Genomic DNA, 18,024 nt, shown 5'->3' on the forward strand with positions numbered 1-18,024 from the left:
CCTAATTCTACCTTTTACTATTAAATAAAAAATATTTTAGACATTTTTTAAAATGCTATGATTTAAAATTATAGTTTAAATATAAGATTTTTAACTACAAAAAATTTGTAATGTTTTGACAATTTTGACAAATTTCGGAAATATTTCAAACTTTTAAGGTCTATTTACACATAACCGTTCCGTGTCCGTTCCGTATCCGTACTGTCCGTTCAGTATCAGTGCAAGTATATTTACACTTTACCGATTCGTATCCGTGATGTCCGTTCAGTATCAGACATCAGTGAAAATTATTATTAAGGCTTTTTCATACCAACTTACTTCATTATAGTACTTACGTCTATACGAAGTACACGTTTGTACCAATATTACTTTTCATTTTGCAGTATTGTTATAATTAATATTAAATTAAAATTTATAAATCTAATTCATTTTCTTAACTATTTTAATAACTGTTTTATAATCAAATATTTGAGTGAAAATATGGCCGATAACTTTGATGACCTAGAAGATCTAGCCATACTTGCATTATTGCTAGACGAAGAAGAGAAAACAAGGAATAATACAAAAAAAAAAGACTTTGGGTTCACGACGTATGGAAAAAAAGAAAAACAGAAGGAGAATTTGCCACTTTATTTAAAGAATTAGTTGATCATGAAACGAAATTTTTTGAATATTTTCGAATGCCACAATATAGTTTCAACGTATTGTTGCATAAAATTGAAAATGATATTAAAAAACAAGACACTTTTTGGAGAGAGGCCATAACACCAAGAGAACGCCTGGCAGTTTGTTTAAGGTACGTGTACAATATTTTACTATGTATATGGTAATTTATTTTTGTAAATTTAATTAAGCTTTATAAATTTTAAATCCTTTTAAAATAAATATTTTCTTGTAAAATTAATAAATATGAATTGCTTTTAAAATAAATGTTGTCTTGTATAATATTAACGAATGTTGAATAGTTCATAATAAATTTAAAAAAAATTTAGTAGGTATACAACTAATATATAAAAATTAAAATTATAATTTATATAATATCAAATTATTTGTAAATATCTGGTCGGTCTGTAGGTCCTTGGATATTATAGGCAAGGTTCTGAGAAGCGTTTAAAGACATATTTTGACTTAAATGTGCAGGAGATGATGATGCAGATGAACAATATGATGTATTTGGTGATATTGTATTTGTTGGCACTTGAACATAGGCATGGTTTTGAGCATTTGTTTGAGTAAATTGTGGAGATGGCGGTGAGGACAGGTAGTGTGATCTAGATGTCGTATTTCGTGGTTCTTGTGAATATTGGTTGTTTTGAGCTTGAATGTTATTGTTATAGGTAAGGTTCTGGGTAGCATTTTTTTTAGAAAATTGTGGAGATGGTGGTGAGGGCAGGAAGTGTGATGTGGATGTCATGTCTCTTGGTTCTTGTACGTATTGGTTGTTTTGAGCTGCATTTGGAATAATATTTTGATTTAATTGCTGATATGTTGGCGATGGTACAGTAAAATATGGCACTGTATGTGATTTTTTTTTCTGTTCTTCGTCTAAGATCATTTTCATTTCATACTCTTGGACTATTGAAAATATTTTGGATTTCACTAAGTTTAAATAATACGGCGTGAATGTCTTAAGTGTTGGTGAGAGGCCTGCCAAAAAAGCATCAACTGGATTATTTTGAGCGATATTGGACATATTATTTTCCTTTTTTTGCATAATATATTTCATCAACGTGGTTGAAGCCGAATCTGGTGTTTTAATTATTGAACGTTTTTGGATCAATTTTCTAACTGGCTTAGACGACCGGGTTTGTTCAAAATTTTGCAATTGCTCACCGTCTATATCGTTGATGCTCTCGTCAATTTGAACTGCGGCGTTTTCGTTATCATTTTCATTTTCATTTTCGTCCACATCGTCATTGAAAATGTCTACGTTGTCTTCATTGCCAACTACATCTTCTATGTTTCCTAAAGTGTCCCTTTCTTGTAGATGTGGTTTTAGGAATTGTAGCTGGTCATCAAATTTATATTTTTTCACTTTTTTAGCGGCTTGCCCACTTGTTGTTTTTTTTATAGATTTTCGATAATTATCTCGGATATTGTTCCAACGAGTTTTGCACATTTTTCCTATAATTACATATTGATACTATAATAATAAAACAACTATAGTGTATTTTATTATAATAATATTAAGTTCAAAATAGATAATACTACACGTTTATTACGTCCTAGGGCCCGGATTTATATGTATTTGCATGTTTTTTTTTTTTTAACAGTACATAGAGTAGCTAATTAAGCTACAAGTTTGAATTATAGTCAATAGATCCGGAATACATAGTTTTATTTTGTATATTTTTTGCATAAATAAATGCATATTTGAATGATAACCAATGTATTAATACATACATATTTCGTATGTTTTTAGTACATACACATAATTCCGGGCCTTACTTATTACGTTATTTTATATTTTACACATCAATAATATCATAAAGAAAATATTTTTATTACGTATTTATTCATGTATTTACAATTAAATTTAAATCATAATATTTATAAACTAAAACTAACTATTAAATTAAATTATAGGTATATTTGATGTTTCAGATTTTTGGCTACGGGAGATTCCTTTAAGACAATTTCATTTAGTTATCGTCTAGGTCATACAACTGTTTATAGAATCGTAATTGAAACTTGTAAAAGTATAGTAACAAATTTAATGTCAGAAGTAATGCCACAACCCACAGAAGAAAGATGGAAACAAATTGCAAATGATTTTTGGACCAATTGGAATTTTCCGAACTGTATTGGTGCGTTGGACGGAAAACACGTCACTATTCAAGCACCGCCAAATACTGGTTCAAATTTTTTTAACTATAAAAAAACATTTTCTGTCGTGTTACTTGCATTAGTTGATGCACAGTACAATTTTATAGCCGTAGACGTGGGTGCTTATGGAAAAAACAGTGATGGCGGAATATTAGCACACTCTAACTTGGGAAAAGCGTTAGAAAATGGTTCGTTAAATATTCCAAAAGATGAATTTTTACCTGGAACCACTATTTCTGCTCCATACGTTATATTAGGAGACGAAGCGTTTCCTCTGAAAACGTACTTGATGCGACCATATCCAGGGAAGCAATTAGATGATTCGTTAAAACGAATCTACAATTATCGTCTTTGTAGAACTCGTAGAGTAGTGGAAAATTGCTTTGGGATTTTAGCACAAAAGTTTCGTGTTTATAACAGGAGGATACAATCGAAGCCAGAAAATGTGGATCATATTATTTTATCAACATGTGTTCTTCATAATTTCATAAAAAAATATAATAATAGTGTCACTGAAAATGTTCAAAATATGAATAATCTAACTTCAAACATAACTTTGAATGATATACCTATGCAAGGAGGTGGTGCTGGGCAAGCAGCATTTGCAACTAGAGAACTATACAAACAATTTTTTAATTCCTCAGCTGGTTCAGTGCCGTGGCAAAATGAAAAAATTTAATTAAAACGTGTATTTTGTTTGATTTACATACTTTTATATACTTTGATATTATTAACTAATAACTATAAAGTAAACTAATTTAAATTAGTGTACAATTATTATTTAATTAATAATATTATTTAAATAATATACCTATATATTATTAATTCAATTGTATTAATATTTTAATTGATACGATTTGTTTTGAAAAAAAAACACATTGACATTAAACTTGATTTATTGAATTTTGAATGTAATACATATTATTATAATAATTAGTAATTACCTATATTTACGTTATAAAATACATTCCGTGCATGGAATAATAAAACATAAGTAGGTACCTATTATTTATTTTCTATAACCAATAATCTAATCAAAATTGTATCATTATATAAAAAAATGTTATTTTCAAAATTAGGTATTCGAAATGGTATCTGAACATTGATTCGATCAAAATCTTAAGGGTAAAAAGAACCATCGATGAAAAAATACAATATTCAAAAATGATTCTGAGCAGATTCTATAATTAATTTATAAATTGGAATTTTTTGATATTTTATATTGCCATGAGAACGAATTTCAACTTCAAATATATTTTGTTGGTAATGCGCGAAAAACATTTTTTTTATGTATACTTATCAACTAAGGAATGTCGTTATTTTTGTATTCAATTTTGATTCTCAAATATTTAAATTGAATGTTTTATATATTTTTAACTATTTAAATAGTTTACAGCTTTTCATGGTTTTAATGAATTTTGACAAAATTGAAACTCTAATAACAATTATAAAAAAAAGTTATAAGAATACATTTTTAAATTTTTTGGTTATAATTTATAATATTAACTATTTACGAAAACCCTTGTTTTTAATTTTCAATCCTTGGTATCATAATTTTAGTTACCTGTTAAATTTATTTCATCTCCAATACTACGCCAAATACCATCTTTATATCCACTGTCCATATACTTGGCATGTGACAAATCATATAATTCCACGTGAGATCGAACCATCTCGATGAGTTTTTCATCAATATTCATTATTAAAAATAATTTTAATAATTATAATATAATATAATAATAATTAATTAATTAATTAATTATTATAATATAATACGGTAGGTATAATCAATTTAAAACTAAATTGTCAAATTTAGATTAAATTTAAATTTAAATAAGTCACTTGCAAGTCACTGGATATGTGCAGTTGAAGCTCGCCAAGTGCAGACTGTCACAAAAACAAATCGGATGGCTGTTTACATTGTTCCGTATTTTCCATATCCGTATCAGTGAAATCCCCAAAAACATTGTCTCCGACTAATTTTAAAACACGGAAACGGATGGAGCGGATACGGAACGGACACGGTACGGACATGTATAAACATGCCCATTTCATAACGAGCAAACAAACTTTAAACGTCGGACACGGAACGGATAGTACGGATACGGAACGGACACGGAACGGTTATGTGTAAATAGACCTTAAACCATTATAAAAAAAATTTTGCGTATTTTCTAAATTCTTAATTTTCTATAAGACTCACTTTTGTGGAACCTTGTATTACATTTTCAAGTACTTTGACTTAAAGTATTTTAATATTAGTAATGATACATTATTTTATAATTTGTGATAAATAATATTAATCACTTGATAACTTAATGCAAACTAAGGACAAACATATCATCATGGCCAGTTTAGATATAAATTAGAAAGTAGGTGAGAAAGTGTAAAAAAAATAGCGCATACTACTTGAAGATTTAAATATATATTGATTAAGGTAAAATGAAAAGGGGTAAGCTCAAATAGTTTCATAAAAGTAGAGGTTACTCTATTCCCCACATCCCCTCATAACAGAAGTACTGCTTTAGACTGACAAACAGGCTTGTATAAACGGGGGGTTTGCAGTTTTGGGGGTTCGACCGCTCCTACATTTATAATTGTTTAATTTATTCATATATAAAGACTATGACCCCCCCCCCTGAAAACTACTATGAACCACCCAGCACCAGATTTTTTTTGTATACGTGCCTGGACGCAAGTGATACAAAACATGTGCCATAGCAGACTCAAATATAATAAATTACGAACAAAAAATTAAATATTTTATAAGTTACATCTTTTTTGTCTGTTATTATAGTCGTCGATAATAATAATATAGGTATATAGAATATTAGTGTATATAACTACTACCTATGTTCTACAACTGTCGTCTGTCATCTTACAATGAATAATATCCATAATAAATGTTTTACTTACCGAGTCCCAGTAGTAAGTTCTATATTGTTATCTGTCAAAACATTTTCAGATTCTGGTAAATGTGTATTTTCCTGTTGCAAATAAAATATAAGAATACAGTCTGAATAATCTTCAATTTTTAGAATATTATTCTAAATTTTATATTTTATTATTACCTGATCACTGCAGTTATTATGTATATCACTTTTTTTATTCTGTAAATTTTGCAATCGATGTTTTTTTATTTTAGGTGCACTTAACTTACGTCTAGGTTTTCTCCCATAACACCAATCTTTACCCATTTTGTAAAAATTAAAATTAAAAAGAACACAAATCTTACAGACAACCTTACTGATCGGCGTGCTGTGTTGAAATCAAATGATACTTAAATCATAGGTAGTGTTATTATACTTTGTATTTCCTTGAAATTTAAATATATGTGGGTTGTATTAAATTTGGAAAAATATAATTACTATTGTCGCCCATTAGTAATGTCCTATACCTATCCAATAATCTTTATCGGCTAATTGTTTCCGACTTCCGAGAATCTATGACGGCTGGTCGGCAGCCGCGAGCCGCCGCAGAAATAAACTCTCGCACGCGCGGGAACATGTCAATACTTTACGAAAAGTGAAATAGAAATATTCATGTTTGCAATGCTATAAAAACTACTAACATCGGTAGTAAATTAAACATACTTCCTGAAGGCCGATTGTAATTTTGAAAAAATGGTTGAATTTATAAACTTCTAGACTATGCTCTTTAGGAATCACTTTTTCGATTTAAAATTAGATGTGCCAAAAATAAATACAAATGTAACGTAATTATTTCATGGAATTTTTGAAAAAAAAATCTTTATTTTAAGGTCTTTTAAAATTGAAAATTGAATCGACTTCCTAATAATAACCTAGATATTTTGTCAAAGAATTCATACATGTATAAAAAATTTAAATCGGACATTCCAAAGTATGTGTAATTTACTACCGCTTATTGGTCTAAAACGCTTGAAAAATTCGTCTGCTGCGACCCCCTTAATAGAGCATACTCTTCGAATATTCTTTAAATTATCACAACTACAATATTATGTACACTGTCATAGTGCCATATAATAAACTGTTTACATGTTTATTTATTATATAGGTAGTGTTAAATAAATGTCCATAATATATTATGAAATAATTTTATATATGATATATCTATATAATGTGTATAGTACACATTGTTATAATATTAATAATATTATTATTATTATTTGATTCTCAATTCTGTGTTTTCCATTGTACATATTATAATAAAATTTGTATGATTCCTTTTTGTCAATGTGAACTGAAGAAGCTTATTGTATATATGTATATACACAAATTAAATCAGAAAAATTTATCGCCCCCAAAAAACTTGCGCCCGGGGCAAATGCCCCATTTCTCCTCCTCCTTTAATGCAACCCGGCTTTTCCGGTTCCAATAGATTTTTTCCTTTCGACTTTTCTTTTTAAAAAGATCCTGATCGAAAGACTTGACATTTTTTTTTTTTACTTCTTCATGGTTTGAGTTCAAATTTTTAGCAATAGAACACCATACATCGAGCTTTTTCGTTTTAAAATAAGGACAAGGATCTTTCATATCCCATAACATTCAATGTTTTTGGTACTCTTCTATGAGTAAGACTGTAAGAGACAATATTCTTTACTACTTTCCATATCAACAAAAAATCGTAAAAATTCATAATATAAGTTCGTAATAGGTTGTATTTTAACTATTGATTTATTGCCTGTATGCGTGCATAATAAAATAGATTATGAAAAGGACGTCTAAAAACTAAGTGCTGTACACACCCAAATTCTTTTGATCTTAACCAAGAGACCGACAACCGTTCGGATCGTGTGTGTTAATAATTCAAATTCAAAATACAACATACACACAAATTTTCCATAATGTGGACGTACCTTACTGGTCCCTACTGGTCAGCCCGGATCGTCGGTCGACGTACGCCGATAAATATAGGAATAATATAATAATAATAGCTATATAATAACACACAAATCCAAAAATACACATACATAATAATAATTAAAATCACTACATTATATTTATTTATTTATTTTGATAATAAGCCAGGCAATTATGGTCATTAGCTGTTTGGAACACATAATGTATATGTGATAAGAATTTGCTGCTAATAATCCGGTTGGTCATCCGGATGCCAACAACACCGGCCCGTGCATACGCTCAGTAGTTTCTGACAACAGGATTGTGATGTTGTCACAGACCTAAGGTAGTCTCGTGTGACAGGAAAGTACCTTTGATTTAATGTGTATAATATCTGGAGACATGCACGTTAATATTATAGAAATAATACCAACGAATATGGATGCACAGTTATATTCGTTGATACAACTTCTATAATAATAGAGTACACATCTCCAAAAGCAGCCGGTTCAACGATATGGTCTTATGCATGTATGATCGGGTCTCAAGCATGTCGCCCACCGAAATGACCGTCTTTGGAAAATGTCGTAAACGATTTCGTCGATTATTGGAAATAGATATATGCAAAACAGTTATAATTAATATGTAAATGTAATTTAATCCCAACGATTAATAATAGAAAACAAAGCGTGCATAAATCATCGGAATGTTAATTATTACCACGTTCAAACCGACAGGTGTATAAACGCCATCTAGTGACAGTAGTCAGCCACCAATGTTCACTGTCCTGTGTACATATCAGACTATTATTTGTATTACAAACATGTTTAAACTAGAGCTGGGCCGATAGCACTTTTTCCCGATATCCGATATTCCGATGTATTTTGCCGATATAAAACCGATAGCCGGTCCGATATTTTATTTCCATGAACCGATATAAAAATACTTAAAAACCCGATATATTTTTCAAAAACCGATACCCGATATATAAACCGTTGTAACATTTAAATCATGTGGCATATCAAAACATATTAGATTTCCACTACGACAAATAATAACAAATTAATAAATAATAAATATTAATAATTTTACAATTCTTTTATTTTTTAATTAAATAAGTGGACAAAAAAAAACAACAAATAATAACTGAAATAACCATAAAATAGTATAATACTATAATACTATAACAGTAAATATTAAATAGTTTACACAATATTATGAAATATTAAAATAAATAATAATCAAACTTTAAACTATAAAGTATAAATCACTAGGTATACTAAATAGTTATTAATAAAATAATAAAATTATAGATTCTATAAAATCTATATAGCTGTGCTATATCTTCACAAGAAAATACCTTATCTTTAAATCTTGGATCAAGTAAAGTGCTGATTGAGAGAAGTTCCTGTGTTTCAAGTCAATAAACCGGTTTTTTAATTTTAGTATAAAAGCATTTGCTGTTTCACTGCATGAAGTTGATACATCTTTTACTGTTTCTAAAGATACAAAAATACTTCTGAGTAAAGGAATAACTTCAGACAGAGTAGAATTCTCATTTGATAATGTAAGAGTAGCAGAATAAAATATTTCCAAAATCTTAACTAATTCTTTGATCATAGTCCAATCGTTAATAGAAAATGTTACATTTAAATTAATGAATGGAGCTAAGCCTAACACACTTTTTTTTTTGTTCTAAAAATCGATTAAGCATTAAGAATGTGCTATTCCATCTAGTGCATACATCTTGTATAAACTTAGGATTGTGATGTTGTCACAGACCTAAGGTAGTCTCGTGTGACAGGAAAGTACCTTTTATTTAATGTGTATAATATCTGGAGACATGCACGTTAATATTATGGAAATAATACCAACGAATATGGATGCACAGTTATATTCGTTGATACAACTTCTATAATAATAGAGTACACATCTCCAAAAGCAGCCGGTTCAACGATATGGTCTTATGCATGTATGATCGGGTCTCAAGCATGTCGCCCACCGAAATGACCGTCTTTGGAAAATGTCGTAAACGATTTCGTCGATTATTGGAAATAGATATATGCAAAACAGTTATAATTAATATGTAAATGTAATTTAATCCCAACGATTAATAATAGAAAACAAAGCGTGCATAAATCATCGGAATGTTAATTATTACCACGTTCAAACCGACAGGTGTATAAACGCCATCTAGTGACAGTAGTCAGCCACCAATGTTCACTGTCCTGTGTACATATCAGACTATTATTTGTATTACAAACATGTTTAAACTAGAGCTGGGCCGATAGCACTTTTTCCCGATATCCGATATTCCGATGTATTTTGCCGATATAAAACCGATAGCCGGTCCGATATTTTATTTCCATGAACCGATATAAAAATACTTAAAAACCCGATATATTTTTCAAAAACCGATACCCGATATATAAACCGTTGTAACATTTAAATCATGTGGCATATCAAAACATATTAGATTTCCACTACGACAAATAATAACAAATTAATAAATAATAAATATTAATAATTTTACAATTCTTTTATTTTTTAATTAAATAAGTGGACAAAAAAAAACAACAAATAATAACTGAAATAACCATAAAATAGTATAATACTATAATACTATAACAGTAAATATTAAATAGTTTACACAATATTATGAAATATTAAAATAAATAATAATCAAACTTTAAACTATAAAGTATAAATCACTAGGTATACTAAATAGTTATTAATAAAATAATAAAATTATAGATTCTATAAAATCTATATAGCTGTGCTATATCTTCACAAGAAAATACCTTATCTTTAAATCTTGGATCAAGTAAAGTGCTGATTGAGAGAAGTTCCTGTGTTTCAAGTCAATAAACCGGTTTTTTAATTTTAGTATAAAAGCATTTGCTGTTTCACTGCATGAAGTTGATACATCTTTTACTGTTTCTAAAGATACAAAAATACTTCTGAGTAAAGGAATAACTTCAGACAGAGTAGAATTCTCATTTGATAATGTAAGAGTAGCAGAATAAAATATTTCCAAAATCTTAACTAATTCTTTGATCATAGTCCAATCGTTAATAGAAAATGTTACATTTAAATTAATGAATGGAGCTAAGCCTAACACACTTTTTTTTTTGTTCTAAAAATCGATTAAGCATTAAGAATGTGCTATTCCATCTAGTGCATACATCTTGTATAAACTTAGGATTGTGATGTTGTCACAGACCTAAGGTAGTCTCGTGTGACAGGAAAGTACCTTTTATTTAATGTGTATAATATCTGGAGACATGCACGTTAATATTATGGAAATAATACCAACGAATATGGATGCACAGTTATATTCGTTGATACAACTTCTATAATAATAGAGTACACATCTCCAAAAGCAGCCGGTTCAACGATATGGTCTTATGCATGTATGATCGGGTCTCAAGCATGTCGCCCACCGAAATGACCGTCTTTGGAAAATGTCGTAAACGATTTCGTCGATTATTGGAAATAGATATATGCAAAACAGTTATAATTAATATGTAAATGTAATTTAATCCCAACGATTAATAATAGAAAACAAAGCGTGCATAAATCATCGGAATGTTAATTATTACCACGTTCAAACCGACAGGTGTATAAACGCCATCTAGTGACAGTAGTCAGCCACCAATGTTCACTGTCCTGTGTACATATCAGACTATTATTTGTATTACAAACATGTTTAAACTAGAGCTGGGCCGATAGCACTTTTTCCCGATATCCGATATTCCGATGTATTTTGCCGATATAAAACCGATAGCCGGTCCGATATTTTATTTCCATGAACCGATATAAAAATACTTAAAAACCCGATATATTTTTCAAAAACCGATACCCGATATATAAACCGTTGTAACATTTAAATCATGTGGCATATCAAAACATATTAGATTTCCACTACGACAAATAATAACAAATTAATAAATAATAAATATTAATAATTTTACAATTCTTTTATTTTTTAATTAAATAAGTGGACAAAAAAAAACAACAAATAATAACTGAAATAACCATAAAATAGTATAATACTATAATACTATAACAGTAAATATTAAATAGTTTACACAATATTATGAAATATTAAAATAAATAATAATCAAACTTTAAACTATAAAGTATAAATCACTAGGTATACTAAATAGTTATTAATAAAATAATAAAATTATAGATTCTATAAAATCTATATAGCTGTGCTATATCTTCACAAGAAAATACCTTATCTTTAAATCTTGGATCAAGTAAAGTGCTGATTGAGAGAAGTTCCTGTGTTTCAAGTCAATAAACCGGTTTTTTAATTTTAGTATAAAAGCATTTGCTGTTTCACTGCATGAAGTTGATACATCTTTTACTGTTTCTAAAGATACAAAAATACTTCTGAGTAAAGGAATAACTTCAGACAGAGTAGAATTCTCATTTGATAATGTAAGAGTAGCAGAATAAAATATTTCCAAAATCTTAACTAATTCCTCGATCATAGTCCAATCGTTAATAGAAAATGTTACATTTAAATTAATGAATGGAGCTAAGCCTAACACACTTTTTTTTTGTTCTAAAAATCGATTAAGCATTAAGAATGTGCTATTCCATCTAGTGCATACATCTTGTATAAACTTATGGGCAGGAATTCTATTTTCAGACTGAAATTTTTTCAACAATTTATTAGCTCGAATACTGTGTTTAAAGTGACCAACCACTGATCTAACTTTCTTACACAGTGCATCATGTTGTTTTTCCTTTATAAGTACATCATTAATTGCCTGAAACAGAAAAATAAATAGATGTAAAATTTATATAATACACATTACACATATCAGTTATCAGTTAATACTTAGGTAATAGTTAATAGTTATTACCTATTTAATATTTATCAAGTAGATTTTTTTTTCATAATAAATAAATAAAAATAATGTATAGAATTGAAACATTAAAATATAAATTACCAATTGCAATGTGTGAGAAGTACATGAAACTGATTCAAAACTTCGATGATGAAAAGCTTTCCCCATATTTGCAGCATTGTCGTGGACAAAGACATGAACATTATTTATGTTAATATCCCATTTCTCCAAAATTTCAATAACAAAATCATAAATTTCATCACCAGAGTGATAAGATGGTCGAAATGGAATAACCTCCAATAAAATGTTATGTCGTTGGAACATATTGTCCAAAAAATGACAAGTAATTGATATATAATCAGTTGTATTTATAGATGACCACAAGTCAGTAGTAAATGATAAATGATTGGTAACCTTAACTACTTCCTTCAATTTAACTACAACTTTCTCAAACTGTTGTGGTATTATTGTCCTTGAAAATGTTGTTCTATTTGGAATGGTATAACGTGGTTCCAAATAGTTAATAAACTATTTGGGTTAATAAACTCAACAAAACCTGAAATAAAATTGAAAATTCTAATGGATACATAATTTAATAATTATTATTATAGACAAATACAAATTAAAAAATATCCAATTCAACATTTGTATTGTTCACAATTCCTAAATTAAACATAGGTAGAAGTAGGTACCTGAGTTTTCAACATGCGAAAATGGCAAAAGTTGAGTAGTCAACATCTTTCCAATAAGATTATTTATTTTAAGGGATCTGGCACTGTTATAAGGCAGTGCTGCATTTTTTTGAAAAAGAAAAGGCAATGATAATTGCTTTTTAAATGTTTTGTCTTATTAGGTTGACAAGCTTCCTGTATACTGTAGTCAGCTTATGTCCCTGGTTGGTCATTGTTCTGTAAATTAAATAATAAATAATAATATATTTAATATTATAACAATGATAAAAAAATAATTAATTATATAACGTAAAATATAAATATAAAAATTTCAAATTTGATACATATGTGCCAATGATAAAGTAACAAATATTAAATATAAATTTTATAAATTGTATAATAAAATATTAAATAACTACCTAATAAGTAATAACTATTAACTAATAATTAATAAATAATAATTATTATTTAATTGAGAAATTTAAATTAATTTAAGCAAATTTTAATTTCTAAATTTAATTTAGTAATTTAGTATTTCTTAGTGCATTTAAATATTTTCTAACGAGTAACAAAAATTATAACTTTCAAGTTGTATTAGGCACCTATGTACATTTGAAAATTGAATTATGAGGCTAATATGAAATATGTAAATAAAATGATAAAATATAAAATAATAAATCAACTTTTTAATATTATAATTAATGTAGGTATAAGGTATATACAAACACAAACTTATACTTATTAATTTATAATTCATATATTACTTACATCAGCTACATCAACGCTGTTGTGACTTTCATTGTGTTTACGTTTAAACTGGGTATAAGTTGAATGATGCTCTTTATCTAAATGTAAACGCAAATTGGATGTTGTAAAATCTCGAGAATTCAATCCACCTCTCGAGATTTTTTTTTCACGCAATATGCACTGAGCTTTGGTTATGTCATCCACGCATTTTGAAAAAAAATTCCAGACGTCAGAGGGCGCCATTATTGTTAATTATTAGGTATTAAATAAATTATAATAAATTATAAAATATAACGTCTATACATTTAAATGTTAAAACTAATAAGTAATAGGTAACTATTAAATATTAATATTATAATATTATCTTTATCAATTACTATTTATCAATAAAATCATAACCGCGGTAAGTAAGAGGAATAATTAAATATTAAATAATAACAAATACTATAAATGACAATACGGGACAACTAGTGTCAAAAATCGCGAAATAAGTATGCCCCCTGATAAAGTAACTAACGCGCTCTAGGATTGTAATTTGTAATATTCAGCTATATAGGTAACAGAAAATTTTGATCAGCTGTAAAATACCAAATACTATAAATCATTTATAGTATTTGAAAATACTAAAACTAATTACTAAATAGTAAAAGTAAATACATATTACATAATATTTTTATATTTAAGTATTTAACATTTTAACAGTTATTATATTATTATAATATAATAATATAATATACAATAAATTTATTTACCAAAAATATTCATACCTATTACATACAAATACAACAATACAAGTAAAATAGGTACTTACATTATTATAAATGCATTATTTTTTTTAATTTCTTACTTTTCACTTGTTTAAAAGTTGGTGTATTATTACATTTTTTTATAAAAGAATTGATGGTTACATTCAAAATTTTATCAATGAATAAAAATCTACAATTTTGACAAATATTGGGACATATTTTTATGTAACATTCAATTTTAGCCAACATTCTACTCTTTATACCATGTTTGTTGTCTATCAATAAATTTTCTATATTATTATTGAAAAGACAAACTATTTTTTCAACAAATTTTGAAGTGCCCGGAAGTGGTAAAAGTAAGTTACATTCTTCGTATTCTTTCATAGTTATAAAATTGTTTTTCATCGTTATTAATTGGTCTTTATCCTTTGTAGCCAGTTCATTTACACATTCTATGTGGCTTAATTTTGAACTAGCCCAACCAGCTATGTAAGCTATAGCATTTTCTTCATGAATACCCAACTGTATAACTTTGATGTTCATGTCACTTAAATTATCATCAAACCTGGAATCTATATCATCAGGTGAAGAAATATTTACTTCTTTTTGTTGAAATTCAAATTTAAACTTTTTTTTATTTTTAAGTAAATCAGCACAGCTTATTAAAAATGCACATGCATCAACCTCACAATTTCCATTAATGGGAGGCATAAGAAGTTGTTGAGCAATGCACATTCGTATTGCAGAATGAAACTTGGAGGAGTCTGGTGTGATGTTATTACCTCCTTTTGCACGAATCACCGAAAACAAACTTTCAAGGCAATCTTGAGTTAAGCGTCTCACTAAAAGGTACTCAAAATTAAAATTATCATGTAAATCTTGATATAAATGTTTTAAACATATTATATTTGCAATCCATCCTGTGATGCACGGAGGTTGTTTATTCATTGCATTTTTTATTTCCAAATCATTAAAAAATTGTAATGCTTCATTTAATAATTTCCAATGGATTGTATTTTCAGATAGAGGTCTGCGAAATACTTTGCATTCATCAAATGAGACACTGTTAAACACATCAAATAAATTATCTAACAGTTTGATAAATTTTGCAGTATAGACTGCTTTGGAACAAAGTTGATTATTTGATACAAGTGTTAAGATTGCAGAGCTTACAGTGTGACTAAAAGTCTGTGCTGCCAAACATACACGCATTGGAGAAAATGGAGGCAACTTGATATGTATTTCTTTAAGCTTTGGGGCTAGTCTTGGCACTTTATCTTTATCAAGATTATAAAAAGCTACAATATCTGTCCATGAATATATTTCGTTTTGATGCTTGAAGTCATACTTTTTAAAATTATTTCTAACCGATTTTAAAAGGTGAGGTGTATCGTACATAAAGAATATTTTATTATCTTCATAAATTATCCATGGTTCATTTTTTGTCACGCCAAGTAGTTTTCTTAATTGTTGATTATTTGTTCCTTGGTCGCAAATAATGACTTTTGGAATAAGATTTATTGAATTTATTTTGTAAATTGTACTTGATATAATAGTTTTAAGTTTTACTCCTAGTATAGGTCCATTTGAAAGAAAGTAACCAATTACTTGTTTCCATGAATGTTTTATACCTTTTAACATTATAACTAACGCTTGATTACACGGTGAAATACTTTTTGAATCAATCAAATTTGCCAAATTGCCAAAATCTTCATAACCCGAAAACATATCGTTTTGAGAATTGTAGGATATAAATTGCTTTATTGACATTTCATCAAAAACTATTGACACAGCTCTATCTGATAGTGGTGAAGATGATAATTTAAATTTAAGCACTTCTAAAATGTTTTCATTTATGCCACAAGCTACATTTAAATTTTGGAGCCATCGCCTAAGTGATCTTACTGTAGGTAAACATAAAAACTTTCTCATGAATGTGTAGCCTTTAGGGGAGTTATAATATAAACTCAAAGCAAACTTTTTTTCATCCTCTTTAAAACGCCATGATTTTTTTTTTAAACTCATAAGTCTCATCTGTGTTTTTAACAAAAAATTATTATTTGTCTTTTCTACCATAATTTTAGTTTTGTCACTATTTTTAGTTTTTAAATTTTGTATTTGTTTATTTTTAGTGTGAATCATTTTTTGGTAAATTTGTATCTTTGTTTTTAATTTGGTTATTTTTTTTTGAAGTTCTGTATTATTTTGAGTATCTGATAATAAGTTACCTGTAAACAAACATTGAAGTTTATTTGATTCAACTATCTTATAAAATATATTGATCCATTATTTATTTTTTTAAATCAAATCAAAATTGTTATGTGATTATTTATTTGACAACTGTAGATAACCAAATAAGTTAATGATGTATTTTTTTTTTTTTTGTAATTCAATATAAATTAATTAATTAAAATTATTTATTTAAAAACATTTTTTGAATTGATACTAAATTCTCAAACAGAACATTTCTAAAGTAAAAAAAAGTAATTAGGAAACTTACATTCAAGTAAATCTTCTGGTTTCATAGAATTTTTGTCAAAATTTAAAGAACGTGGCATAAATATTCTTTTATTACATTTTTTATTTACTGAAATTTTAAAAAGTTCTCTACCTGTAAAGTAAAATATTGTACAAGCTATTATAATAGTTAAAATTATTAGTATTGAAGTTAAATTAATAAATTGTACTACCAATATCATTAGGATTTGGGTTTCGAGGGCTCCACCCAGGTTCTTTCCTCTCAAATTGATTTTCAGTGTGGTCAATTTTTGCCTTTGAGAGACTTTCAAGGTCTATTTGTTTTTCACTGTGATCTAATGTAAATTAATATTGTATTAAATTGTTGAAAATTAAATTAAGTAAAAAAGTAATAAATCACATATGCATATTTATTTTTTAAACATTTGAATTTCTTTACCAACTAATGATTTTTCAGGTGATGCTGCAGTAGTATCAGTAGTTGATTTATTCATATCTGGCGGTTGCCACGATGTTAACACAGGCACTGCCCATTTGTTTAAAATTTTCCTAATTTTAATCAAATAAGTAAGACATTTTTTTAATTTTTTTTTTTTTAAATCAAATCAATATTACCGAACTCCGCTTGTATAATTATAATAATCTTCCTGTTGAAAATGTTCTGAACAAATGGTATAATTTTGTATTTTTTTTTTTCCATAATTATAATATTCATTTATTATTTTTTGGTTTTTACACTGATCAAGCCATAGTATGCAACTAAAGTAGGTAATAATATTTCAAAATAAATTTTTAATTAACTTAACCTAATTAATCTAACTTGGTTTTCTATTAACTAAATCATGTAATTATGCCATGTAGGAATGTAACC

General features: G+C 27.8%; 1 protein-coding gene across 1 annotated transcript; it reads right to left on the minus strand.

The window, feature by feature from the left end:
• Window positions 1-926: 926 nt before the first annotated feature.
• On the minus strand, window positions 927-4,751 carry LOC149059619 (uncharacterized). Its single transcript, XM_089215935.1, has 2 exons — window positions 4,391-4,751; window positions 927-2,124 (listed from the first exon to the last, which is right to left on the minus strand). Exons 1-2 carry the CDS (start codon window positions 4,524-4,526, stop codon window positions 1,046-1,048), a joined length of 1,215 nt encoding a protein of 404 aa, XP_089072061.1. The 5' UTR covers window positions 4,527-4,751; the 3' UTR covers window positions 927-1,045.
• Between the last annotated feature and the right edge of the window lie 13,273 nt (window positions 4,752-18,024).

This window comes from Diuraphis noxia, unplaced genomic scaffold (genome assembly GCF_037042655.1).
Source record: "Diuraphis noxia isolate RWA-SAM2 unplaced genomic scaffold, SU_Dnox_SAM2 contig0001, whole genome shotgun sequence".
NCBI lineage: Eukaryota > Metazoa > Arthropoda > Insecta > Hemiptera > Aphididae > Diuraphis > Diuraphis noxia.